Raw genomic sequence first — 26,652 nt, 5'->3', positions numbered from 1 at the left:
CTGACATGCTGCAGCGCCTACGTCATTTCTGTGCGTCTATAGCAAATTGAGCCGATTATCACCTTGTTTCTGCTTAAAACTGACTTCAGAATGATTTAAGAGGTTTTACTTTGTCATCAGATGGTTAATAATCACATTATTCCCTTCGATTGCTTTGGGTGTAGAGAGTCGGTCTCAGATGAGCTGCTGTGGTCTGAAATGACGCAAGTGAAGGCAGGGTGGACTGATTTTTCGGGGGGACCGTTTGGTCTGCCCGGTCCTTCACGGTACAAAGTCCTGATGTACATAGAGAACACTGCATCGATGGGTTTGAACCAGGGACCTTGTGGAGAAGGCAAGAGCACTTCCACCATCATGCAGTCATTATGAACATGCTGTAGATGTTTTCACAGGGCAAGACTTTATGAGGAGCTGGTGTTTTTCCTTAGAGGGAGGGGGAGACCTCAAAGTCCCCAGACATTTACATGCCACTATGTATAAGCTGACAAATTGACAGTTTTTTTTACAAAACAAAGACACCATCTGACTGACAAGTCTGGGCAAGACAGAAAAACTTAACGGAGAATATTCAAGTGCAAAACATTTGATTTTCGTGCTTTTCGCAACTGGTCTTCAGGCAGAATAAATGGACAAATAAAAAGCGTACATTCATTTTGTACAGCCCCATGCCCCAGATGGCAAATGGCAGCAAGAAAAACAAAACATTTTTTGGCCACATAATGTCCAGCCATTGTGACAGAAAAAATGTCCCCCCGAAACAACCACACAACCTAGATCTTTCGTTCCTATACAACTCAAAGCATTAAAATGTCTAAACATGCAACACCATTCAAAATTCCTATCTAATTTCCACTGTGCTAAATTTATGGTAACCTTCTCAGACAGACATATCCAGCTAACTAAAACTAGAACTATGAACTACAATCTACCAAAGTTATCAGAGACCATTTCCAAATACTTTAAGGACAAGATAAAAAAAAAAAAGAAAGATGCGCATTCATAATGTGAAAACCTAATTCCCTGTCAAAGTATCCATATAAAGCACTTGCGAAGCATACGGTGTGCTCTTCCCTTTACTCTGGCACAAACAGCCCAGCAGAAACAGTCTGTAGTGCAGCTCTGTGGGGAAATGTGAATAAGGAACGGCAATAAATGTATGATTTTTACTGTCCTTGAAGCTCAAAGGACATTAGTGATGATGTGCAGCTGTAATGGAATTTTGTCATATGCCTCAAAGCCTCGCATGGCCCTCAATATGGCATGGAGGATATAACCCTGGATTTTCCCCAAAGTGTGTCACCTAGGTTCACTTCATTTTTGTGATACCTTTGGTCCTACTACTAACTTCAAGATACAAGCTATACCTATGAAAATGTCGACTGATTTTGACAATTGAGGCCTGTTTTAAAATACTCTAATTGTGGCCGGTTTTTATTAGCTGCATGAACAACTGTGAATTTATCATCTTACTGAATAGCATTTAAATAAACATCGCGACCTCTTGCTATGACATTTTTCCATTTAGCTAAAGTCTACTGTGCCCTAATTTGAGTGAACTACATGCAGATACAAGCATTTCAAGTAGTCAAAGTTGTTAGGCGTTAACGCAGTTTTTAAACATTCCTAATACAGAAAAATTCAACTATCATGAAACCATTTTAGTGCCGTTTATAATCTAAAAACAGCACATGAAAAACCAGCATCAGTATGTTCAGGTGTGGACATTATAAAATGGCTACATGCACCCATAACATTTAAAGCTATTTCTTTGACAAGTGTTTCCAACGTATGACAGACGAGAAGGTTTTAGTAATCTTTTCCTGCCAGAGGTTTTCATCATCATGTTTTGTATCAGTGCAGCTGGACGCAACATGTAGGGAACATGTGATTATGCAGTGGTGCTACACACTGAAGCGTAAATGGATTGGTCATGTGAAAAATACCTTCACATTGTCAAAAGATGCAACACACCACCATCCAGTGGATAAGCAGTTCCCTTTGTGACTCTATAAAAAGCTGATTATGATTATCTGCAATGAGAAATCACCTGGGCAACAGGTACAACAGTTTCAACCTGGTAGGCTGCCTCTCCATGTGCTAAATGATGCATGTTTGGAACTGGACCGATGACACAGTGGATAGTTTTCCTTTTTCACCTGATCAAGTTCAGAAAGATAAAGTTGTGTGACCTGACAACTGAGAAAAGCCAAAAATGATTCATCTAATCAATCTGCAGAGTTTAAAAATTTGCAGGGCCAAACTGAAACAATGGCTTGTTCACTCATGTAATAACTGATTTCAACTTCAATGATGTGATTTTTTCTTCTTCTAAGAAACAGAGGAACCTTTTAGTATATAAATCTACTTGCACAGCAGAATACATGTGTGCGTAGTGTAAGAATTTTTGAGCCAACTTAACCCTCACATTTCAGCCATAAAATGTTTCAGTGTTCTGGAGGCTGAAGCTCCCAGAAAAGATCAAAAGCTTAAACAACCCAGAACAGTGGAATGGAGAACTAAACCATGACACTCACATGGACACAAATCAAGAACCACCAAAACCTAGTCACCTTAAAATGGTGGTTGTGTGTAAACCTTACTGAAATCTCTTAACTGAACACAAAAGTGCAAATTGCTGCCACTGTCTGGTCTTAGTGTCATCAGTAGTGCTTCTCCTGCAGATAATCTTTCATCTTGTTAGGCAAAGGCAGTTTCTGAATCAGGTCTATCCTGGTGTACTGTCTAATGACAAAGCGACAGAGATACTGCAGGGAGCGCACTTGCATAAACCGAGACACTGGGTTGGTTAGTCTGACAGGATAGGTTGCAGATCCAGGTATGCGAGATCTGGAATAACAAAACGCTCCGTTCTCAGAGTCTTTGATAGAGTGTTCAATTAAGTCAACAATGGATGTGTGTCCCTCCACGTCTGGCTGCTCATAGAAGCTGAAGCGACCATTGGAGTGTTCAATGCGCGTGTGCAGAGTTTTGCTCTGAGACCTGAAACTCAGGCTGAGCAGGTACCTGTCATCTGAGCTATCCCGGACAAGAAAGGAGCCATCTGCCAAGTTGACTAACTTTTCTTCTGCCTCCCACCGTGTAATGGGGCCCCAATACCAGCCCTGCCTTGCCAACTTCTTCAGCTCCTCAGTCAAGCTGGTCACAACCATTGGCCCACTGCTCTGAACTGAATCATAAACCCGGCTGACACCAGGAGCTGAATTTGGATCAAAGTTCAGGTGGTGTCTTACCCTCTCAGCAACCTGGCTGTCTGAAGAGCTGAATCCTGAAAACGTCCGGGGGATAAGCCCACTGCTGGCAATGGGCGACAGGAGTGGAGAGAGGGGAGGTGGGACCTCTGCTCGAGAGCTATGCAGCATCACACCAGCAGAACCGATGAGAAGACTATTCACTGAAGTGTCCATGAAGAGATCTGGAGGCATTCCGGTAACTAATTCGTGTTCCTCCTGTCCCTGGTCTGTGAGGACTGAACCACTGTCTGCTCCAGTCACCACCTCCATAGGAGAGGAGTTTTCAAGACAGAAAGAGTGGGACCCTTCTGGGTACATTCCCTCATCTAAAGGCATTGTGTAATGAATGTAGTCCTGAGGTGTTAGTCCCAGCACCACAGGCATGTCATTTTCATCTATATTTAGATGGAGTTCACCATTTTGTGGCTGCTGAAGGTTTTTTAATGATTCTGTTTGGTCCTGAAAGAGCTCCTCCATCTGGAAATCGTGAAATTCTTTCCGGACACCGTTTAAATTGGGACTTGGGCTAGGGGAGTGAACCATGGCTTTAACTTTAACTTCCATCTTGATACAAGCGTCATCAGAATTAACTGATCGGAGAGGCCATGGAGACGGACTATAATGATGACTTCGTAGCGAAGCAGATCTAAGAGGTCGTTGGGCTTTCACCTCATTGAAGCTGATAGGCACAGAAGAGGATGAGAAGGTGTCATCATCATCCACTGAGCTTATGGCTATAGTACCACCTTTAACTTTAGGCTTCTGTTTGGCAGACAGCCTTCTCTTTAGAGATACCATCAGGCTTTGACATTTTGCATGTCCCTTATTTGAAAGAACTTTGTCTTCTTCACCACCAAGATCACAGCCTGAAAGGTCTTTGGTGTAGCAACCCCCAAAAAGTGACTCTTCCTTGGAATACTCAGTTGTCTGTGAGGGCTGTTGGAGCATGGGGAACTCGCTCTCCTCTTTGCCCTTTATGCTGAGGGACTTTCGGATAGTCTTAAGACTTATCTTCTTCATTCTGGAAAGTCCTCCAAACAAGAGGAATGGGATGGCTCTCCTGATGAAAGTACTATCTGCAGTTTCCTCCCATCAGGCCATACAGTAACAGTCATACGTTCAGCAGAATCATCATACCCTGCAGAAAGAAACCCCAGAAGATTATTGGCATTTCATACATTTATTTTGCCTTAAGGAAAATTTCAGTGTGACACACACAGCGATGAAAGTGGGCCATGGGGGGTTTGGACAACTGAAAATTTGGCAAAGGCCCAAAGCCCCTTGCCAGGGGTCTGAGGTTACACTTCCCCTCCCCCACACACAAAAAATTGGGATCTCGGGTGTATTCTGGTGCATTTTCAAATTTATTTAACCACCAAATAGTCTTTTTTTTTTGGTGGGTCAGATCAATTTTTCCACCCCAGTCTTTTAACACAACTTGTATTGTGTTACTAGCCTTTAATAAAACAAAAACAAACAACAAAAAAAAAAAACACATACATTGTGGTTCAGAAAACTACACTGTAAAAGAACAGGGCTGGCATTGAGCAGGGGTCAAAATACATTTTTTAACCTACTTGCACTGGTGCTAGTAACAAAAAAGTTACTTGCACCAAAAAAAAGTTACTTGCACAACCAAAGGTCAGTCTTATAACAACCTTAAAACTCCTCCTCTGATGTGTCAGACTCTTCCTCTCTGGGGAGAGTTTGCCACTGCTGCTCTCCCCTCAGTTTTTTTTTTTTTTTTTTTTCCACATGCACGCGCGAACGAATCGTCCGTGAAGATTTTATTTATTAACTACACAGATGTATAATAAAACAAAGGGTGACTGGTTTATAACAATTATGACAGAGTTTCAGGGGAGAGAGAGCGAGGAACTATGGAGCCCTGGATGCACTCGTTTTATGATATTGTGCGCACATTTTATGATAGTGTGCGCACGTTTTAAGCATTGTTTGAGTAAAACAAGGGCACAATCTACTTAAACGTGGCAACAATTTGTAAAACTGCAGCGGGTCTAATCAACTTTTCTGCAGCGCGGCTTTGCTTTGAACCTTGAACCAATCGAAGCAGTGATTCACAGATCAAAGCAGTGATTCGCAGATCGAAGAAGTGCTTTGATCTACGATTCATGGATTCATTGTTTTATTTCGTTTTATCCTAATTTTTCCCCGCTAAAACGCTGAAGAGCATATGTCTGAGTAATATTTAATATTTTTATGTTAAACCGACCTGTTATGGTCTTCTGCAACAGTTGATAGATGTATTTTATAACTTAAAAAAGGGGACAGATGCTAACACGTTAGCATGTCTATGGCGTTTTCAATGTTAAAGTTAGCATTAAGCTGTTCGCATCAGCACATTTGTGTTGATTTGTTTTCTGTATAATTAATGACTCAGCGTTCGTTGTCGTAAGAGGCAAATTGTAATTTTTTTAAATTTATTTTTATTAATATATTAATAATAGCAATACCTATAATAGTCTACATAATAGACAATTACAGTCAATAATTGACTAATAACGTTACAATACAATTTTAAAGACAAAAAAACCTAATGAAACAAAACAACAAAAGATAAAACCATGTAACAATAAAAATAAATAACTTTCCTGTGAACACCTAGTGAGTAGCCTACTCTTCTTTAGGTTTTGAAACCTTGTTTCTGAAGTGTTTTTGTGTGATGTGCACAATTTTCGGTACTTTGACTAATACTACCAGTCACATAATAGTCAATAAATACTAGATACTTTAAGACTTACTTGAGTAGCATTTCAATCAGTGACTTGAACTTCTACCAGTCATTTTTTTAATGGTTATCTGTACTTTTACTTAAAGGAGACCTGCAATGAAAAAAATGCAGTCAGATTTTTTTTTAACAAAAATGACTTACATTTACACATGAGATCCTTCTGAATGTAGTAAAGTAAATCTGCAAGCCCAGATCTGTCATTCAACGGCGAAATCTTCATTTGAAAAGGACAAATTTACAGCTAACATTTAGCCCTCCGCAAATTGTCCATCTCATCATGGACGCTGCTGAGACGTCACGGACAAGACCCTCTCCCAGCATGTATTGCGCCAATTGTAATTTGTGGATTTACGTCAGTTTGCATCTGCACCTTTTTCTTGTCTAACGGAAGGCTCTACTTTTTTAAAACTTCATACTGTCTTGCGGTACGCTTGGTGAGTACACATTTCTTTTATCTGTGCTTGGAAATTATTTTTGGGGACTTTGTCATACGCCCGTTTGAGTGGTGTCGCATTGAAAATCTACCGTCTTTCGCCTCCGGTGTACCGTCGCGGGCTACAGAGGCGGGACCCGCAAAGAATCCAAGTCATTAAAAAGATATAAACCTCTCTCTCAGCGGCCACGGAGCTCTGCGGCTCCGATTACTGAGACGTGCGGCGCTGCGGATTTTGCCGCAAGAAGTCTGTCCTTGCGGGCAACAGGTGTCACCGGCCGCTCCGCATTAAAACGGTGAGCGTAGTCTCTGGACTTGTGCCAAGTTAGATGCACCTCCATTCAGTAGACAGGGATGTGTCTGCAGCTGCACAGCAGACACGGGAGTGTGAGTGGCCCGCGGCGGAATTTAACGAGCGCATGCACTCGGTAAGCGCATCAGGAGCACTGAGAGCGAGGCGTCGGGGAAGAACGGCGCCCGCTGTTGATGTCACTCGCTGTTGATCTGAGCATGCAGACCGGGCATGCAGAGCTGTATCTCACATTCAATGCAGCTTACTTTTGGATGTTGAAACCAGGATGTGTATAACAGTAACATTACTAACAGATAAAATAAATTTCAATGCGGGATCGGACTGAAGGCGGGAGCGCGTCGTCTTGTCCCTGACTTCATGGAAATGATACGGATGTACAAACTGTTTTCACGGAGGGCTAAATTTTAGCTGCAAATTTGTCATTTTTAAATTAAGATTTCTCCTCTGATTTACAAATTTACTTTACTGCATTCACAAGGGTTTTATAAATACATATCAGCTATTTCTTTCTGAAATCTGACCACATTTATTTCAATGCAGGTCTACTTTAAGTGTGATTTTCCAGTAATTTATACAACACTGCTTATAGTTGATAAAACTTGGATAAAGTTATTTGCACCAGTGCAAGCACAGTATAAAATAATCACAAGCAAAGCCCCAGCCTGGGGGCTGCAATTTTAGACCTTTCAAACCTGTTTGGAAAGCTCTCAGGAACACCCAATGTTAAATATTTTAAACAATCAGTACCATCTTTGAGGTCAAGTGGTTTGTGTTATACAATGCAGTTTTCTAAAGTAAAAATAAAATAACGACAAACAAAAATTGGGCATAGGTTCCCCTAACATCTGCAGGTTTTGACTACATCATGGGTTAAAGCAATAAATTTTCATCTGACTGAAATTTTTTCCTGGCAAAAATCAATGCCAGAAATTCCCTAAAATGTGGCGTAGTGGGGTCACACACTCTTCTTTTCCTCAATAAATACAATAAACACATACAGCACACAAATCTATTCTAAATAGCCTCTAAGAAGAGACAAAGCATAAAAAGAATGCAAAATTTGAACATAAAGGTACATAAAAGTGTGGTGGGGGCGGGGTATAGTCTTGATTCTGGGGTGTCTGGGGGTGCCCACTCCCCAGAACATTTTTTAAAGACCAAGTCAAATTTTATCAATTTTAGGTATGAAGCCCTCTGAAATAAATAAAACTCACTTCAATCTGTAAAGTAAAAACACAGTATTGATTATGGGGGTCTGGGGGATCTCCCCCAGAATTTTTTTTAAAAGAGCAAGTCAAATTTTGTACATTCTGGTGAATTTTAATGAGTATGAAGCCCTCTGAAACAAAAGTCACTTCAAAGTGTGACGTAAAAACACTATTCATTATGGGGGGTTGGGGGTGCTCCCCCAGAAATTTTTTAAATGAGCAAGTCAAATTTTGTATTGTGAATACAAGGTCTGTTAGAAAAGTATTCGACCTTTTTATTTTTTTCAAAAAGCTGATGGATTTGAATCACGTGTGCTTGCATGAGCCAACCATGAACCTTCATGCGCAAATTTTTTCACACCTGTTGGTTGCATCATTTGCTTGTAAGCAGCCTTTGTGTGAGGATGGGTGGAGTCTCTCGTCGTTTTTTCTTTGCATGGAAATGGCGGAATGACTGGAGCAGCGCGACTGCATCAAATTTTGCCAGAAACTGGGCGACAGCCAGGTGGAAACCATTCGAATTATTCAGATGGCTTTCGGTGACGATCCTATGGGCATCACACAGATTAAGGAGCAGTACAACCGGTTTAAAGACGGCCACACAACGGTGGAGAGCGAGCCGCGCTTCGGGCGGCCATCAACATGCTGAAATGGCCAGATCATTTCCAAAGTGAACGTTGTGGTGATGTGGGACCGTCGTGTGACTATCCCAGAAATTGCGGAAGAGGTGGACATCAGCACTTTTTCGGCACATTCCACTGTGACAGAAGATTTTGCCATGAAAAGAGTGGCGGCAAAATTCGTCGGCACGAAGATGAATGATGAGCATTTTAAAGTCCTGTTGCTGGTCTTTAAAATTGTTCATGGACTGGCTCCTTCCTACACACACACACACACACACACACACACACGAGGTCTGTCAATAAAGTATAGGTCCTTTTTATTTTTTTCAAAAACTATATGGATTTCATTCATATGTTTTTACGTCAGACATGCTTGAACCCTCGTGCGCATGCGTAAGTTTTTCCACGCCTGTCGGTGACGTCATTCACCTGTGAGCACTCCTTGTGGGAGGAGTCATCCAGCCCCTCGTCGGAATTCCTTTGTCTGAGAAGTTGCTGAGAGACTGGCGCTTTGTTTGATCAAAATTTTTTCTAAACCTGTGAGACACATCGAAGTGGACACGGTTCGAAAAATTAAGCTGGTTTTCATTGAAAATTTTAACGGCTGATGAGAGATTTTGAGGTGATACTGTCGCTTTAAGGACTTCCCACGGTGCGAGACGTCACGCAGCGCTCTCAGGCGCCGTCGTCAGCCTGTTTCAAGCTGAAAACCTCCACATTTCAGGCTCTATTGATCCAGGACGTCGTGAGAGAACAGAAGTTTCAGAAGACGTCGGTTTCAGCATTTTATCCGGATATTCGACTGTTAAAGATTTTTTTAATGAAAGATGTGCGGATGGATTGCAGCGTCGGCTCGCAGCCGTCGCAACGCTCCGCCACAGGAAAAACACCTCTGTTGGAAGCCTTAAGGACAAGTTGGAACATGTCCAGCTGTTAAACAATTTCTCATATACTCACTCCACTGAAAGCCATCAAAAGCCACCTGGATTTTACAAATGGTTATCAACACGGAGGTGTTTTTCCTGTGCCGCCGCACCGCGTCGGCTGCGTCCCGACTTGCGGACGGGTCGCACGTCTTTCATTAAAAAAAAATCTCCTTTAACAGTGGAATATCCGGATAAAATGCTGAAACCGACTTCTTCTGAAACTTCTGTTCTCTCACGACATCCTGGATCAATAGAGCCTGAAATGTGGAGGTTTTCAGCTTGAAACAGGCTGACAACGGCGCCTGAGAGCGCTGCGCGACGTCTCGCACCGTGGGAAGTCCTTAAAGTGACAGTATCACCTCAAAATCTCTCATCAGCCATTAAAATTTCCACTGAAAACCAGCTTAATTTTTCGAACCGTGTCCACTTCGATGTGTCTCACAGGTTTAGAAAAAATTTTGATCAAACAAAGCGCCAGTCTCTCAGCATCTTTTCAGACAAAGGAATTCCGACGAGGGGCTGGACGACTCCTCCCACAAGGAGTGCTCACAGGCAAATGACGTCACCGACAGGCGTGGAAAAACTCACGCATGCGCACGAGGGTTCAAGCATGTCTGACATAAAAACATATGAATGAAATCCATATAGTTTTTGAAAAAAATAAAAAGGACCTATACTTTATTGACAGCCCTCGTGTGTGTGTGTGTATATATATATATATATATATATATAGGGGCAAATGTCAATGTTATCTAGAGTCCAAGAGGATTCCTTTACATGTTTTGTATGCAGTCCAAAGATATTCAGTTTACTTGTTTCTTTAAATCATTGTTTGGCAGTAGCCAGATATGATTAAAGAAATTCAATTAAAAAAGCTAAATCAATAAATAAAAGGCCAATGATTAAGCATTCATCAAAACAGTCGATTAATCTTAGTCTTTTAAAATAATTAAGGGGGGGTGGAACACACACATCACAAGAACTCTGCACTAACGACAAGTGACCCCTGGCACCAAAGACTGATTAATCAACACACTCAACACCTGGGAGGGTCACAGTGTTTACAAACATACCAAATTTACTCTATTAAATGCCCTGTGGGCCTGCAATTTTTGTGAAGGGGTGTTTATTGATGATTGTGTGCTCATGCTTCCATGCATGCTATACACAGTACGGTACATACAGACATGCATACTGCATGCAAGACAAGCAGCGCAGACTCGAACCAAATGTCTTTCTGCATGCACTGCTGCTCCAAAATGACATAAAATGGCAAATGTTGCTCCTCTGCAGCTTTCAGGCTAAATGTCATGAAAGAACCAAAACAGACCGAGAAGCACCATGCTGCTCGGATTTACCTAATCCATAAGAAATGCATCCGGGAGTGGTGTAGGAACAAGGATACGCTTGCAACCCTAGCTAAAAGAGCAAAACGGCGGTTGGAGGGAGGAAAGCGTGTCATCAGGACTTGATTGGGAATATAGACGAAAACACCAGCTTCCTTCATGGATCACTTATGTTTTGTCGTGGCAGTGAGGTAGGACTATTTCATTTTACTCTGTTCTCTCAGGAATTTCACTACATGCTACGTGCTGAAAAAAAGAGGGGCCTTTAATGTGGGGGAGTATATACAGATTGACAGGGCTCAACATAGCCATTTGCCCACTGGCGCCGATTTGGACCACTTTTGGGCCACTACAAGTTATCAAATGACGGCCCGCTCGGGCCACTACAAAAATACGCAAAATTCTATTTATTTTACAATCCTTTGCAGTGGTAAAGTCGAGTTTCTTCACATCTCCATGTCATCAAACTTCACCGAGTCCGCCATGTTTGTTTTGGTCTTACACCACGGACCACATCTCGCATCTCAGGTTGGGTATTGTTAAGAAATGATTCGATCCACTAGTCTTTTTACTTAATGATTCCCTTATCGGTCCTTCAGCGCGGCCATTGTTTTTGAGGGTCTTTGTCGGGAAAATGATCATTTTTCTACATTGATTGCAGACCCTGCAGTGGGTCTGTAATCAACCGCTTCTGCAGAGCGACTGCATTTTGAAGCGTGAACCAATGAAGCGCTGGGTCGTTGGACTTTATCTTAATTTTTCCCCGCTAAAACCCTGAAGAGCATATGCCTGTGAGTAATATATACCCTTTTATGTTAAACTGACCTGTTATGGTCATCTGAAACAGCATTGGTCCTGTTTTTAAATTATAAAATGCATTTATCAACTAACACGTTAGCATGTCTATGGCGTTTTCAATGTTAAAGTTAGCATTAGCTGTTGGCATTTCAGCACGTTTGTGTGCATTTTTTTTTCTGTATAATTAATGGCTTGGCGCTTGTCCCTGTCGTAAACGAGTCAAATGTATAAAAAAAAAATTGTAATTTTTAAAATTTATATATTAATAATCATAATAGCAACAACAGCAGCAATAGTAGTAATAACTCTTCAGAAGCAGCAAGTCCACTTCTTAACTCCTCTCAAAGCCATTAAAATATGTCAGTCGTGATTGTGAGTCACTTTTGTGCAGATTTTAAAGTAGCTAAGTGGGATCTTGTCTTGTGGCAATCAAGAAACGAGAATCGTCCTCCATTTCGTTGGCACAGCTCCAAACGCTGCACAGCTCTCTGCCAAGACAGAGTCCAGTCGGAATTAATAACTTCAAACCGAATTTCCGCTTTAAATAAAATGACACCTCTTTCCAAATGCTGTAATACAGAAAAACTAGAATTGACAAACTTTTTTTTTCTTCCCAAAATGAGAGGTATGAAAAGACATTCATGCCAATAATGTCTGAAAGGAAATGCTTTTGACAAAAACTACAGATTTTGTTTATTTCTATTTATATTCAGAGATCAAGGAGCCACCATGGAGCGTTTATGTCCACAGTTTAAGGATCCAGTAACCAATTTCATATTTAAAGACTCAATAAAATGTTGACATAGAAAACCTTTAAAGCCTACATTTAGTACACAGAAAATTCACAAACAGTATTGATAAGGGAATCGACAAGGAATCGGATCGATAATGGTATCGATAGATAAAATCTTATCAATACCCATCCCTAACCGCGCTCCATGCTCCCGCAGAATATCGCGCATATTGAAATGTATGTTGTCGATGCGTGGAGCGTGCGTTTGGCCGTTTCCGTCACCGATCTTCGGCAATGTTCGTTAGCATCTTTAAATGCGCGGGAAGCTGCAAGAAACAAAGACAAACAAGAAGCAAATCTAATAGAACGCTTTGAAATTCAAATTGAAATATGTTTAAACTATATCCATCCAAACCTGGACAACAACCAGGAAAGAGTTTTGCTGAAGGAATTGGCCAGAAGAGGAAGCTTAGTGATGAGTTAAGGGAGAGACAGGTTATATGAAAGAAACAAGAGGAAGAGAGGTTTTGTCCCAACCTCGCCACAGAAATGGCTATGGTCATGACAAAGAGAAGAATGAGGTTTTCTGCCAAATCTGCAGGGCCTATCTGTCGTATGCTGACGTCGTATGTTTGGTCCTGGTAGACTCTGGCTGTTTTGAAGCTAGTTTAAAAGTCTAACCAGTTTGCCTTTGTGCAAACCCCACAGTGACATTAGCAAAGGAGCCAAGCATATTTTTTTCTCAATTTTTAGATCTGTAACTCAATCCAGATAGGGCATACTTTTTAGTTTTGATATGGACCCACATCTGTATTTTACATTTCTGACTGAATTAGCCAACTCTGAGGGTTGCTTAAAAAATGCCCTCTAAATTTTATGGGAGTCACTATTTTTTTACACTTGGGAATAACCTAATAAATTCTATTTTTTTAACTTCATAGTCCATAGACTATTTTATGTTTTTTTCTGGATTGGTTTATAATATATAGGCAGTTTTATTTGCAGGATTTCAAGGTGGAATATCATGAACTTTCGCACGCAAAACCATGGGCCAGTGCTCCTACACTGTGGGCCACTAACTTCTAAATTCTACTGGCCCTGTGGGCCAGTGGGGCAAATTGGTTTATGTCAAGCCCTGATTGATTATTTCATCTTCTTTGCAGTAGCTCAAGTACAAAGTTCAGACAGTAAGCCGTGCTTCAAATTCAGGACTTTCCCTCATACTGAAGCAGAGTCCACATTCTGAAATGGCATTTGAGAGTTTGAGCTGCAGTTCAAATCAGTTGTTCTGAACAGCCCAAAACAAAAAACGCATACGTTTCACAACACTATACATTAAAAAACCAACTGCAAATGCAAATTCTCATGAGAAGCTAGTCTTTCATTTTTGCTGAATAAATCACAATAATTAATTATCAAAATGATTTAGGAATAACACCTATATTTCATTACAGTGGTCCCTCGCTATAACGCGGTCTCGCAGTTTTGCAGATTTTTTAGTCCAGTTTTGCATGCTTTTTTTTTTACAGCGCATTGTGTTCTGCGTCCTCATCAAGCAGGCCGGTCCCGGCACCGTGAAGGGAGAGTACGCGCATTGTGTTCTGCGTGTCTGTTTAAGAAAAAAGAGCGCCAACAACTACCCATAACTGTGTTCTTCACTCGGAAAAAGACACCTGCACCGAGGTGTGACTCAGTGGAAAAAGGCGCGACAGTAGCGCCAGGAGGAAGAGGCGCGATCAGAGGAACTGTGAAATACTGGTGAGTCACTATTAATAATTTATGTGTCCAACCTCGTAGGTTGATCGTTAAAATTAAATGTTAGTTCTAAAAGCCATCATAATTATTTATAGGAAAACGTTCTATTTTTATTTCTCAAACAAATGTTTGGGCCTGAAAATAGGTTCTGATCTTTGGTTTCATTCTATAATACTGGTCTTATTTTTCTACTAAGGTTTGAACTTTGAGAGTTTACACAGGAGAGAAAAGTGAGAAAATGTTAATGCCTGTTTGAGAAAAGTGTATAAAGTGTGTAGTGAAGGGTTTTACAGCCTTAAAACGTCTATAATTTGTAAAAAACGCTGACTACTTCGGATTTCGCCTATTGCGGGCTATTTTTAGAACGTAACTCCCACAATAAACGAGGGACCACTGTACTTGAAGTGTTTCTTCAATTTCGATCCCACGGATTTCAAGTCTGAAAACACAGCCTATACTTATGAGTCAGACCACATCTTATCCAGCTTTCGAATATTTTTAGTTGGCAAGCCACAAGTAGGGCTGCCATGATTAGTCGACTAGTCTCGATTCCACCGATTATCAAAATCATCTGTGACTAATTTAATAACATATCAGTTCATTTGTTTAAGCTTTGTTTTTGTCTCAAAACTGCCGCTGTACCTTCCTTTGCCTTTCTGTCCTTGACGCACATGCGCAATCGTGGTAATCCAGCAGGTGCGAGTTTGCAGAGACGACAGGTGAGCTGGACTTTCAGCACATTTAACAAGATGAAGGTCTCCTCTGCAGCTTCAACTTCAAATTGGTGGCATTTTTGGAGAAACTTTCCTCACACTTTGAAACAGATGTTTTCTTCTGCCTGGACATCAGATTTTTGGTATATTTATTTAGAATAACAAAAGCGGCCCTTTATAAGCCCATAATGTAAAAGCTTCGGGGAGCAAAGCCTAAGCATTCCCCGAACCCCCGGATTTTTATGGTGATTTTTCCATTCCATTACTCTGAGAAAAAAAAATCCTGCTGAGAAACCTGGTGTGTGTGTGTACGAACGAATGTGAGGCATTACTGTAAAGCGCTTTAAGCTTCTGATATATATATATATATATATATATATATATATATATATATATATATATATATATATATATATATATATATATATATATATATATATATATATATATATATATATAGACACACACACACTTTAAAAATATCGTCATTTACAGCGACAAGATGGCTCAGTCTACACAAGTGACAATCTATGACAGTATACTGAATGGAAGTACTATGCAACTCAAACTCCAAAGAAGGTGGTGGCAGTAACACACCACTAAGCTGGATGCCAAATGCTGTGAAACAAGATCTGAACGAGGACAACATCCTGAGACTTACAGAATGAGCGAAATTAATAAAACACAGTCTCAATGCATGGTGGTGGCCAAGTGGTTAGTGTGGTTTGTTTCAGAACAGAAGGTTCCCCTTTCAAACCCCACCCCTGCCCATTCCTCCACGCAATGTCGAGTTGTGTCACATTAAATAAAGACAGGGAATAACCTCCATACACTCTTGAATAAAGAGTAAAAAATGATGAGAATGCTGCCTCGCTGACCAGCTAACCTAATAAGACAATTATCAAATCAATGAGACAAGTGTCTCCTAACAATGATTTTGATGAAACTTGTATTTGCGTGCTCAAATATAAGGTTTTTATTCTCTTGCTCAATACAGCCCTTTTAAAGATAAATTTTGATTTATGACTAAGTGTGTATGCCCATTTATGTGCCCTTTCATTCTTAAGCCCAGGTTACACACAGACGGTTTTGTCCGCGGGTAGTACGTAGACCGAAGTTCGCAGTAGTTCCGGCTGTTTTCGCGGTGGAAAGGGGCGGACATTTCGCCGGCGTTTTGAGCGCCGTACTAGCCGTAAATACGCAGATAAAATGCCGCTAAATCCACCGAATAAAGCAGAGTTTTGACGCCGTAGCATCCGGCACACATCAGGCAACGGGGGTTAATACTCAGTTCTATCCTTTACAATCGCAGGTTAAGACGCGTGTGAGAACGGCGGTGTTCTGCTGCCGCTGATAATGCCCTGTGTACCACTGGATTTACCCAGGCAAATCCTGCGTTACTCCAGGAACTTTTGCTTATAGGCACCGCCCCCAGAGTATAACAGGCTGAAGCAGCTGTCAGTGCAGGGGGAGGAAGTGACAGGGAGCTCATCTCTCAGCCTTTTCTTTTTTCTCCTTTTTTCCCTCCTCAACGTGTTGCTCATCTGCACCACAGGGCTACCATCTGCTTCTGAACCAGACCTCTTGGTAAGTCCTTGCCGCTGCCAATTTTATTTTAGGAGGTATACTGGAGCTTCTCTGCAAAAATATCTGGAGCTGGCCGTGAGTGAGAGACCTGCATGCAGCGCGCTAGCGTTTTTATACTGACCGCCGCCTATCGGCCGTTTGAAACGCTGTTAACCGGGAGGTGGCGTTTAGAACAGCGTACTGTCCGCTAGTGCCGCCGTTTTCTCTGCCTCTGTCGCCAGTTAAAATGCCTTTGAGGACGCCGATGTGGGCTCTACTGTCGTTTTACACGCCGTTGGTTAGGGATACAACGCCAGCCGCCAATTACGGCGGTGTAAACTGCGGGACTACAGGAAGGGACGGGATGACACGGCGATTAAAAAGTATCAAACGCTGTTGTTCGCGTTGTCTCCGTCGTCAGGCCACTTCTCCGGGAGCGCTCCTGGAATTATTCGACATGTTGAATAATTTTTTCGACGATTCCCAGTGAAGCCGGAACCAAACCACGCCCCAGTGTGCCGGCGTTAACTACGGCGTTTGATCCCTAAAACGGCCCGGAGGGGGCAAAATCTCTGCCGGGAGGCCTCCGGGAGAGTTTACCGTCTATGTGTCAACGGGGCTTTAGTGAACCACTTAAAGTAGACCTGCAATGAAATAAATGCAGTCAGACCTTTGGACCAAAAAATGACATATTTACACATAAGATCCTTCTCAATGTAGGAAAGTAACTCTGCAAGCCCAGATCTGTCATTCAACGGAGAAATCTTCATTTAAAAATGAAAAATTTTCAGCTAAAATTTAGCCCTCCGCAAAACTGTCAGCACATCCGGGACGCTGCCGAGACGTCAGGGAAAAGACCCTATCCCAGCATGCATTGCGCGCGCCAACTGTAATTTGTGGATTTACGTCAGTTTGCATCTGCACCTTTTTCTTGTCTTATACGGAAGGATCTACTTTTTTTTTAAACTTCATATTGTCTTGCGGCACGTTTGGTGAGTACAAATTTCTTTTATTTGTGCTTGAAAATTATTTTGGGGGACTTTTTCATACGCCCATTTGATTGAGTTGCTTACCTCTACTGGTGGTTGGCTCTCACTGCGGTATTGTATCACTTCCTGTTACGGAGCACAGCGGTGTTTTGCTTTATCTGTTAGCTGTTTAATCTGCGCAGTTAGATTGATCTAGTTACCTAGATAACGATTTGTTTCACAGTGTAATCTTCACGTGCCTTAACTAAAGCACTCCCTCTGCTGAATCACCTCTAAATTATTTACACATTATTCACTTTGTGTGTTTTTAGGAATCCGCTAGCTTAGCGCAGCTACTAGCTCTTAGCCGGTTTAGCATGGCGGCTTCTCCTGTCTCTCCCGCACTTTTCTGCTCTGGGTGTGAAATGTTTAGTTATTCCTCGGCCTCCTTTAGCAGTAATGGTACTTGTATTAAGTGTAGCTTATTCGTAGCTTTGGAGGCCAGGCTGGGCGAATTGGAGACTCGGCTCCGCACCGTGGAAAATTCTACAGCTAGCCAGGCCCCTGTAGTCGGTGCGGACCAAGGTAGCTTAGCCGCCGTTAGTTTCCCTCTGGCAGATCCCGAGCAGCCAGGAAAGCAGGCCGACTGAGTGACTGTGAGGAGGAAGCGTAGCCCTAAACCGAAGCCCCGTGTACACCACCAACCCGTTCACATTTCAAACCGTTTTTCCCCACTCGGCGACACACCCACTGAGGATCAAACTCTGGTTATTGGCGACTCTGTTTTGAGAAATGTGAAGTTAGCGACACCAGCAACCATAGTCAATTGTCTTCCGGGGGCCAGAGCAGGCGACATTGAAGGAAATTTGAAACTGCTGGCTAAGGCTAAGCATAAATTTGGTAAGATTGTAATTCACGTCGGCAGTAATGACACCCGGTTACGCCAATCGGAGGTCACTAAAATTAACATTGAATCGGTGTGTAACTTTGCAAAAACAATGTCGGACTCTGTAGTTTTCTCTGGGCCCCTCCCCAATCGGACCGGGAGTGACATGTTTAGCTGCATGTTCTCCTTGAATTGCTGTCTGTCTGAGTGGTGTCCAAAAAATGAGGTGGGCTTCATAGATAATTGGCAAAGCTTCTGGAGAAAACCTGGTCTTGTTAGGAGAGATGGCATCCATCCCACTTTGGATGGAGCAGCTCTCATTTCTAGAAATCTGGCCAATTTTCTTAAATCCTCCAAACTGTGACTATCCAGGGTTGGGACCAGGAAGCAGAGTTGTAGTCTTACACACCTCTCTGCAGCTTCTCTCCCCCTGCCATCCCCTCATTACCCCATCCCCGTAGAGACGGTGCCTGCTCCCAGACCACCAATAACTAGCAAAAATCTATTTAAGCATAAAAATTCAAAGAGAAAAAATAATATAGCACCTTCAACTGCACCACAGACAAACAGTTAAATGTGGTCTATTAAACATTAGGTCTCTCTCTTCCAAGTCCCTGTTAGTAAATGATATAATAATTGATCAACATATTGATTTATTCTGCCTTACAGAAACCTGGTTACAGCAGGATGAATATGTTAGTTTAAATGAGTCAACACCCCTGAGTCAGACTAACTGCCAGAACGCTCGTAGCACGGGCCGAGGTGGAGGATTAGCAGCAATCTTCCGTTCCAGCTTATTAATTAATCAAAAACCCAGACAGAGCTTTAATTCATTTGAAAGCTTGACTCTTAGTCTTGTCCATCCAAATTGGAAGTCTCAAAAAACAGTTTTATTTGTTGTTATCTATCGTCCTCCTGGTCGTTACTGTGAGTTTCTCTGTGAATTTTCAGACCTTTTGTCTGACTTAGTGCTTAGCTCAGATAAGATAATTATAGTGGGCGATTTTAACATCCACACAGATGCTGAGAATGACAGCCTCAACACTGCATTTAATCTATTATTAGACTCAATTGGCTTTGCTCAAAATGTAAATGAGTCCACCCACCACTTTAATCATATCTTAGATCTTGTTCTGACTTATGGTATGGAAATTGAAGACTTAACAGTATTCCCTGAAAACTCCCTTCTGTCTGATCATTTCTTAATAACATTTACATTTACTCTGATGGACTACCCAGCAGTGGGGAATAAGTTTCATTACACTAGAAGTCTTTCAGAAAGTGCTGTAACTAGGTTTAAGGATATGATTCCTTCTTTATGTTCTCTAATGCCATATACCAACACAGTGCAGAGTAGCTACCTAAACTCTAAGTGAGAGAGTATCTCGTCAATAGTTTTACATCCTCATTGAAGACAACTTTGGATGCTGTAGCTCCTCTGAAAAAGAGAGCTTTAAATCAGAAGTGCCTGACTCCGTGGTATAACTCACAAACTCGCAGCTTAAAGCAGATAACCTGTAAGTTGGAGAGGAAATGGTGTCTCACTAATTTAGAAGATCTTCACTTAGCCTGGAAAAAGAGTCTGTTGCTCTATAAAAAAAGCCCTCCGTAAAGCTAGGACATCTTACTACTCATCACTAATTGAAGAAAATAAGAACAACCCCAGGTTTCTTTTCAGCACTGTAGCCAGGCTGACAAAGAGTCAGAGCTCTATTGAGCCGAGTATTCCTTTAACTTTAACTAGTAATGACTTCATGACTTTCTTTGCTAATAAAATTTTAACTATTAGAGAAAAAATTACTCATAACTATCCCAAAGACGTATCGTTATCTTTGGCTGCTTTCAGTGATGCCTGTATTTGGTTAGACTCTTTCTCTCAGATTGTTCTGTCTGAGTTATTTTCATTAGTTACTTCATCCAAACCATCAACATGTCTATTAGACCCCATTCCTACCAGGCTGCTCAAGGAAGCCCTACCATTAATTAATGCTTCGATCTTAAATATGATCAATCTATCTTTATTAGTTGGCTATGTACCACAGGCTTTTAAGGTGGCAGTAATTAAACCATTACTTAAAAAGCCATCACTTGACCCAGCTATCTTAGATAATTATAGGCCAATCTCCAACCTTCCTTTTCTCTCAAAAATTCTTGAAAGGGTAGTTGTAAAACAGCTAACTGATCATCTGCAGAGGAATGGTCTATTTGAAGAGTTTCAGTCAGGTTTTAGAATTCATCATAGTACAGAAACAGCATTAGTGAAGGTTACAAATGATCTTCTTATGGCCTCAGACAGTGGACTCATCTCTGTGCTTGTTCTGTTAGACCTCAGTGCTGCTTTTGATACTGTTGACCATAAAATTTTATTACAGAGATTAGAGCATGCCATAAGTATTAAAGGCACTGCGCTGCAGTGGTTTGAATCATGTTTATCTAATAGATTACAATTTGTTCATGTAAATGGGGAATCTTCTTCACAGACTAAGATTAATTATGGAGTTCCACAAGGTTCTGTGCTAGGACCAATTTTATTCACTTTATACATGCTTCCCTTAAGCAGTATTATTAGACGGCATTGCTTAAATTTTCATTGTTACGCAGATGATACCCAGCTTTATCTATCCATGAAGCCAGAGGACACACACCAATTAGCTAAACTGCAGGAATGTCAGAAATCAGAAAGGTCTTGTCTCAGAGTGATGCTGAAAAACTAATTCATGCATTTATTTCCTCTAGGCTGGACTATTGTAATTCATTATTATCAGGTTGTCCTAAAAGTTCCCTGAAAAGCCTTCAGTTAATTCAAAATGCTGCAGCTAGAGTACTAACGGGGACTAGAAGGAGAGAGCATATCTCACCCATATTGGCCTCTCTTCATTGGCTTCCTGTTAATTCTAGAATAGAATTTAAAATTCTTCTTCTTACTTATAAGGTTTTGAATAATCAGGTCCCATCTTATCTTAGGGACCTCATAGTACCATATCACCCCAATAGAGCGCTTCGTTCTCAGACTGCAGGCTTACTTGTAGTTCCTAGGGTTTGTAAAAGTAGAATGGGAGGCAGAGCCTTCAGCTTTCAGGCTCCTCTCCTGTGGAACCAGCTCCCAATTCGGATCAGGGAGACAGACACCCTCTCTACTTTTAAGATTAGGCTTAAAACTTTCCTTTTTGCTAAAGCTTATAGTTAGGGCTGGATCAGGTGACCCTGAACCATCCCTTAGTTATGCTGCTATAGACTTAGACTGCTGGGGGGTTCCCATGATGCAGTGAGTGTTTCTTTCTCTTTTTGCTCTGTATGCACCACTCTGCGTTTAATCATTAGTGATTGATCTCTGCTCCCCTCCACAGCATGTCTTTTTCCTGGTTCTCTCCCTCAGCCCCAACCAGTCCCAGCAGAAGACTGCCCCTCCCTGAGCCTGGTTCTGCTGGAGGTTTCTTCCTGTTAAAAGGGAGTTTTTCCTTCCCACTGTCGCCAAGTGCTTGCTCACAGGGGGTTGTTTTGACCGTTGGGGTTTTTACGTAATTATTGTATGGCCTTGCCTTACAATATAAAGCGCCTTGGGGCAACTGTTTGTTGTGATTTGGCGCTATATACGAGGTCTGTCCGTAAAGTATCGTACCTTTTTATTTTTTTCAAAAACTATATGGATTTCATTCATATGTTTTTACGTCAGACATGCTTGAACCCTCGTGCGCATGCGTGAGTTTTTCCACGCCTGTCGGTGACGTCATTCGCCTGTGAGCACGCCTTGTGGAAGGAGTGGTCCCGCCCCCTCGTCGGATTTTCATTGTCTGGAAATGGCGGAATGAAAAGGACTTTTTTTCCATCAGAATTTTTTTCAGAAGCTGTTAGAGACTGGCACCTGGAAACCATTCGAAAAATTTATCTGGCTTTCAGTGAAAATTTTACGGGCTTCACAGAGAATAAGGACTTTAACTACAGGTTTAAGGACCCCTTTAAAGGACGGTCGGTGCGCCGCGCTGCGAGCTGCGACGATGCGGCACAAACCACTGGATCATTTCTAAGCTGATGGCTCTGTGGATACGAGACCGTCGTGTGCTCTTTCTCTGGTTATCACAAGACCTGGACATCAGCCATTTTCCAGCAGATTTCACTTTTAACAAGAGATTTTGTCATGGAAAGCCGCGCGGAGGCTTCGCGCGTCATGACCGATTCGCTGATGAAGCGAGACAAAGCAACACCTCCGTTTCGGCGTGTTAGAGGACAAGTTGGGACATGTCTATCTCAGCTTTCAGTGCTTACCAGTCGAGTGAGTATAAAAGAACTTGTGGAGAGCAGGACATGTCCCAACTTGTCCTCTAACACGCCGAAACGGAGGTGTTCCTTTGTCTCGCTTCATCAGCGAATCGGTCGTGACGCGCGAAGCCTCCGCGCGGCTTTCCATGACAAAATCTCTTGTTAAAAGTGAAATCTGCCGGAAAATGGCTGATGTCCAGGTCTTGTGATAACCAGAGAAAGAGCACACGACGGTCTCGTATCCAGAGCCATCAGCTTAGAAATGATCCAGTGGTTTGTGCCGCGTCGTCGCAGCTCGCAGCGCGGCGCACCGACCGTCCTTTAAAGGGGTCCTTAAACCTGTAGTTAAAGTCCTTATTCTCTGTGAAGCCCGTAAAATTTTCACTGAAAGCCAGATAAATTTTTCGAATGGTTTCCAGGTGCCAGTCTCTAACAGCTTCTGAAAAAATTCTGATGAAAAAAAAGTCCTTTTCATTCCGCCATTTCCAGACAATGAAAATCCGACGAGGGGGCGGGACCACTCCTTCCACAAGGCGTGCTCACAGTCGAATGACGTCACCGACAGGCGTGGAAAAACTCATGCATGCGCACGAGGGTTCAAGCATGTCTGACGTAAAAACATATGAATGAAATCCATATAGTTTTTGAAAAAAATAAAAAGGTACGATACTTTACGGACAGACCTCGTAAATAAAATTGATTGATTGAGTGGTGTCGCATTGAAAATCTACTGTCTTTCGCCTCCGGTGTTACCATTGAGTGGTACGGAGGCAGGACCCGCAACGAATCCAAGTCATTAAAAAGATATAAACCTCTCTCAGCGGTCACGGAGCTCTGCGGCTCTGATTACCGAGACGTGCGGCGCTGCGGAAAGTCTGTCCTTGCAGCAATAGGTGTCACCGCCCGCTCCGCATCAAAACAGCAAGCGTGGTTTCTGGACTTTTGCCAAGTTGGCTGCACCTCCATTCAGTAGACAGGGATGTGGTGCCGGCTGCACAGCAGACACAGGACGATATGAGTGGCCCGCTTCAGCGTTTACGGAGCACGCAGACTCAGTAAGCGCAGCGGAGGCAGAGAGCGAGGCGTCGGGGAAGAACGTCACCCGCTGTCGATGTCGCCGTTAATCTGAGCATGCAGAGCTGTATCTCACATTCATTGCAGCTTACGTTTGGATGCTGAAACCAGGACGTGTATAACAGTAACATTACTAACAGATAAAATCAATTTCAATGCGGGATCGGACTGAAGGCTCGAGTGCTCCGTCTTCTGCCGGTTGTCACTGCAATGACCCGGATGTACAAACAGTTTTCGCTGAGGGCCAAATTTTAGCTGCAAATTTGTCATTTAAATGAAGATTTCTCCGCTGAATTACAAATTTGGGCTTGCAGATTTACTTTACTGCATTCATAAGGGTCTTACAAATACATATCAGCTATTTCTTTCTGAGATCTGACCACATTTATTTCAATGCAGGTCTACTTTAAGTATACTAGAGTGCTTGTAACATGTTTGCATTGTGAGCATTTAAGTGACAGCAGCTGCATCCCAATTCAGGATTCGCACCCTTTTAAGAGCTGTGTCCCACGAAACTCTTCAAAAGTGCTACCTGACTGACTGGTAAGAAGACTTTTCACATATGCTTTCAAAGGCAACGTTGTTGCATATTTGAAGTAACAGGATGTGAAATATGATTTTATAAAATGTGCACCGAGATCTAGTGTGCACTGATGATCATTTGTGCAATTAAATAACTTGAGATTAAATAGACTTGTCACATATTTAAATAGAAATAAAGCATTAAAAATTATTTTAAAAGATGCACTGTGGCAGACACCGATGAGCTGCTGCATGCTTGAACTGCTGGCACCAGACTTGTGTTGAGAAAAATCGGACAAACACGTAACAATTTGGTGACTTTGGTGTTGAATTTATCCATTACTAAGCAATCAGTGACTATGTATTGACAGATAATGGGTGTGGCAGCACAGAGGTAGCAGGGCCCCACAAATCAAATTCTACTCAGGACACAAGTTTGGGCTTCACAAATATGACGAGCAACGATCAGTTAATTAAATTAATCCTCCTCTTCCCATTTTAAAAATAAGATACAAAACTTGCTTAACAAAAACTACAAATATCTCTGAACGTGACAGATCAACATACAGCTGTTGGACAAAATAACAGCAGAGTGATTACTCACCATTATGTGCGGGGAAAATGGTGACTCAGTTGGATGGGTAAAAGACTCCTTAAACTGCCTTTCATCTGACGCTAGAAAACAAAGACAGCATGACTGCAGAGTCCTACACGTGATGTGTAGACGGTTTAAACCTCACAACACTTAATTTAACAACTCAATCTGACTTATTAGCAACGTTAGCAAGGTTTACCCTGACCAGGCCTGTGCGAACAAACACAACAGCATGCACTTAGCTTAACAGTTAGCTCACGCTTCATTATAACACAGTCAATGTGGGTTCGTGGATAAGCTACAAACATGCGGCATATAAGAAACTACAACTACCTAAAGCTTTTGATTTTAACTGTTACCGTCTTGTTTGTACAACAACACTAGCTACAGCCAACTCGCGTGCTAGCACATCAAAGTTGGACTGTTTTCTTTACACACTCAGACACTCGTATAGTTTCACATCTCAGTCGGTCGCTTGTCCTATTACAAGTTTTGATAACTCGCTGAGTCTGGCTGCTGGCATTTAACGTTTTAATTACAACTCCGAAAACGATGGTCAGCTAACGCAGTTAGCTCGCCCAATGCTGCTAAGCACCTAAGCTAATCAGTCAGCTTTTGTGAACGTTTTCTAGCGAAAATATAATATTACCTTCACTTTAGTCGTCTTCAGCGTCCATTGTAAGACATAAAGCAATTACATGGAGGAATTTAAGAATGTTTTACAGTCGCCAAAGCACATTCATAACTAGAACAAGACGGAAAGGTGACATCTTTCTGACCAGGTTAGCTAACTCTTTCTAGCTAAGCTCGCGGCTTCTTCCTTTCTTCTTTTGTTGCCTGTTGAATTGTGGGAGCTCAAACAAACAGCCAATCACACGCACTTTTTACTGCTCGCAAAGAACTTAAATTATGCATCAAAACATTTTAACGCGCAATCAAAGAAATTACGTTGTGAGATTAAAAAACAAAAATGTCCAATGTGTAAAAAAAATATGCAGGTAAAGTTAATGATCTACCTATATGGTGTTTAGAATAACTTAAAAAAATTAAATAGTTTTGCATAGGTGACGAAAAGGTAATTTAATTTTTAAAGCAGTTTTCATTCCATGTAAACTTAATACGATATACGTCAAAACGCACACAGCGTCAGGAATATAATATCACAATATTAAATACTTGCAACTAACCAATACAATAGCAAACTGTATATACATCAAACGCTCAGTAAGCCAATCACACAGGCAATATTATATTATTATCTACATTAAAATAAAAATTTAATTGCTGTAAAACTCACAGTAAAAACAAATCTTGACAACATAACAAATTAAAGCAGAAGCAGAGGTACTTGAACTCCTTCACTTGGGACAAGACCTCAATCCATCGGTTTCCTGCTGAGAACCAAGGCCTCAGATTTAGAGGTGCCGCTTCATACTCAGCTCCGAACTGCTCCAGTGAGTGTTGGAGATTACAGGCTGATGAAGCCAACAGGACCCCATCAGCTGCAAAAAGCAGTGACGAGACCCTGAGTCCACCAAAATGAAAATCCTCCTCCCCGGACTACGCCTCAATATCCTCTCCATGAATATCACAAACAGGATTGGTGACAAGGCACAGCCCTGTTGGAGGCCAACCCCCACCGGGAATGAGTCCGACTTACTGCCGAGCACCCGAACACAGCTCTCGCTTTGTGTGTACAGAGATTGGATGGGCTGAGAAGGGACCCCCTCACTCCATCCTCCCGCAGCACCTCCCACAGTGTCTCCCAGGGGGCCCGATCATACATCTGCTCCAAGTCCACAAAACACATGTAGACCGGATGGGCATACTCCCAGGCCCCCCTCCAGGATCCTTGTGAGAGTGAATAGCTAGTCAGTTAGATCTTCTCCAAGTCGACAAAGACCTTGGGGAAGCCCCAGGATTAGGTGTAAAG

At 42.0% G+C, this 26,652-nt stretch overlaps 1 protein-coding gene across 1 annotated transcript; it reads right to left on the bottom strand.

The window, feature by feature from the left end:
• Nucleotides 1-1,319: 1,319 nt before the first annotated feature.
• LOC117510607 (suppressor of cytokine signaling 6) lies at nt 1,320-25,582 on the bottom strand. Its single transcript, XM_034170401.1, has 3 exons — nt 25,369-25,582; nt 24,729-24,799; nt 1,320-4,389 (listed from the first exon to the last, which is right to left on the bottom strand). The coding sequence occupies exon 3, from the start codon at nt 4,269-4,271 to the stop codon at nt 2,661-2,663; it is 1,611 nt and encodes a 536-aa protein (XP_034026292.1). The 5' UTR covers nt 4,272-4,389; nt 24,729-24,799; nt 25,369-25,582; the 3' UTR covers nt 1,320-2,660.
• Nucleotides 25,583-26,652: the final 1,070 nt, after the last annotated feature.

Source organism: Thalassophryne amazonica, chromosome 1, assembly GCF_902500255.1.
Source record: "Thalassophryne amazonica chromosome 1, fThaAma1.1, whole genome shotgun sequence".
Lineage (NCBI taxonomy): Eukaryota > Metazoa > Chordata > Actinopteri > Batrachoidiformes > Batrachoididae > Thalassophryne > Thalassophryne amazonica.
Note: the sequence above shows the minus strand (reverse complement) of the source record. Positions and strands in the feature narration are given on the sequence as shown.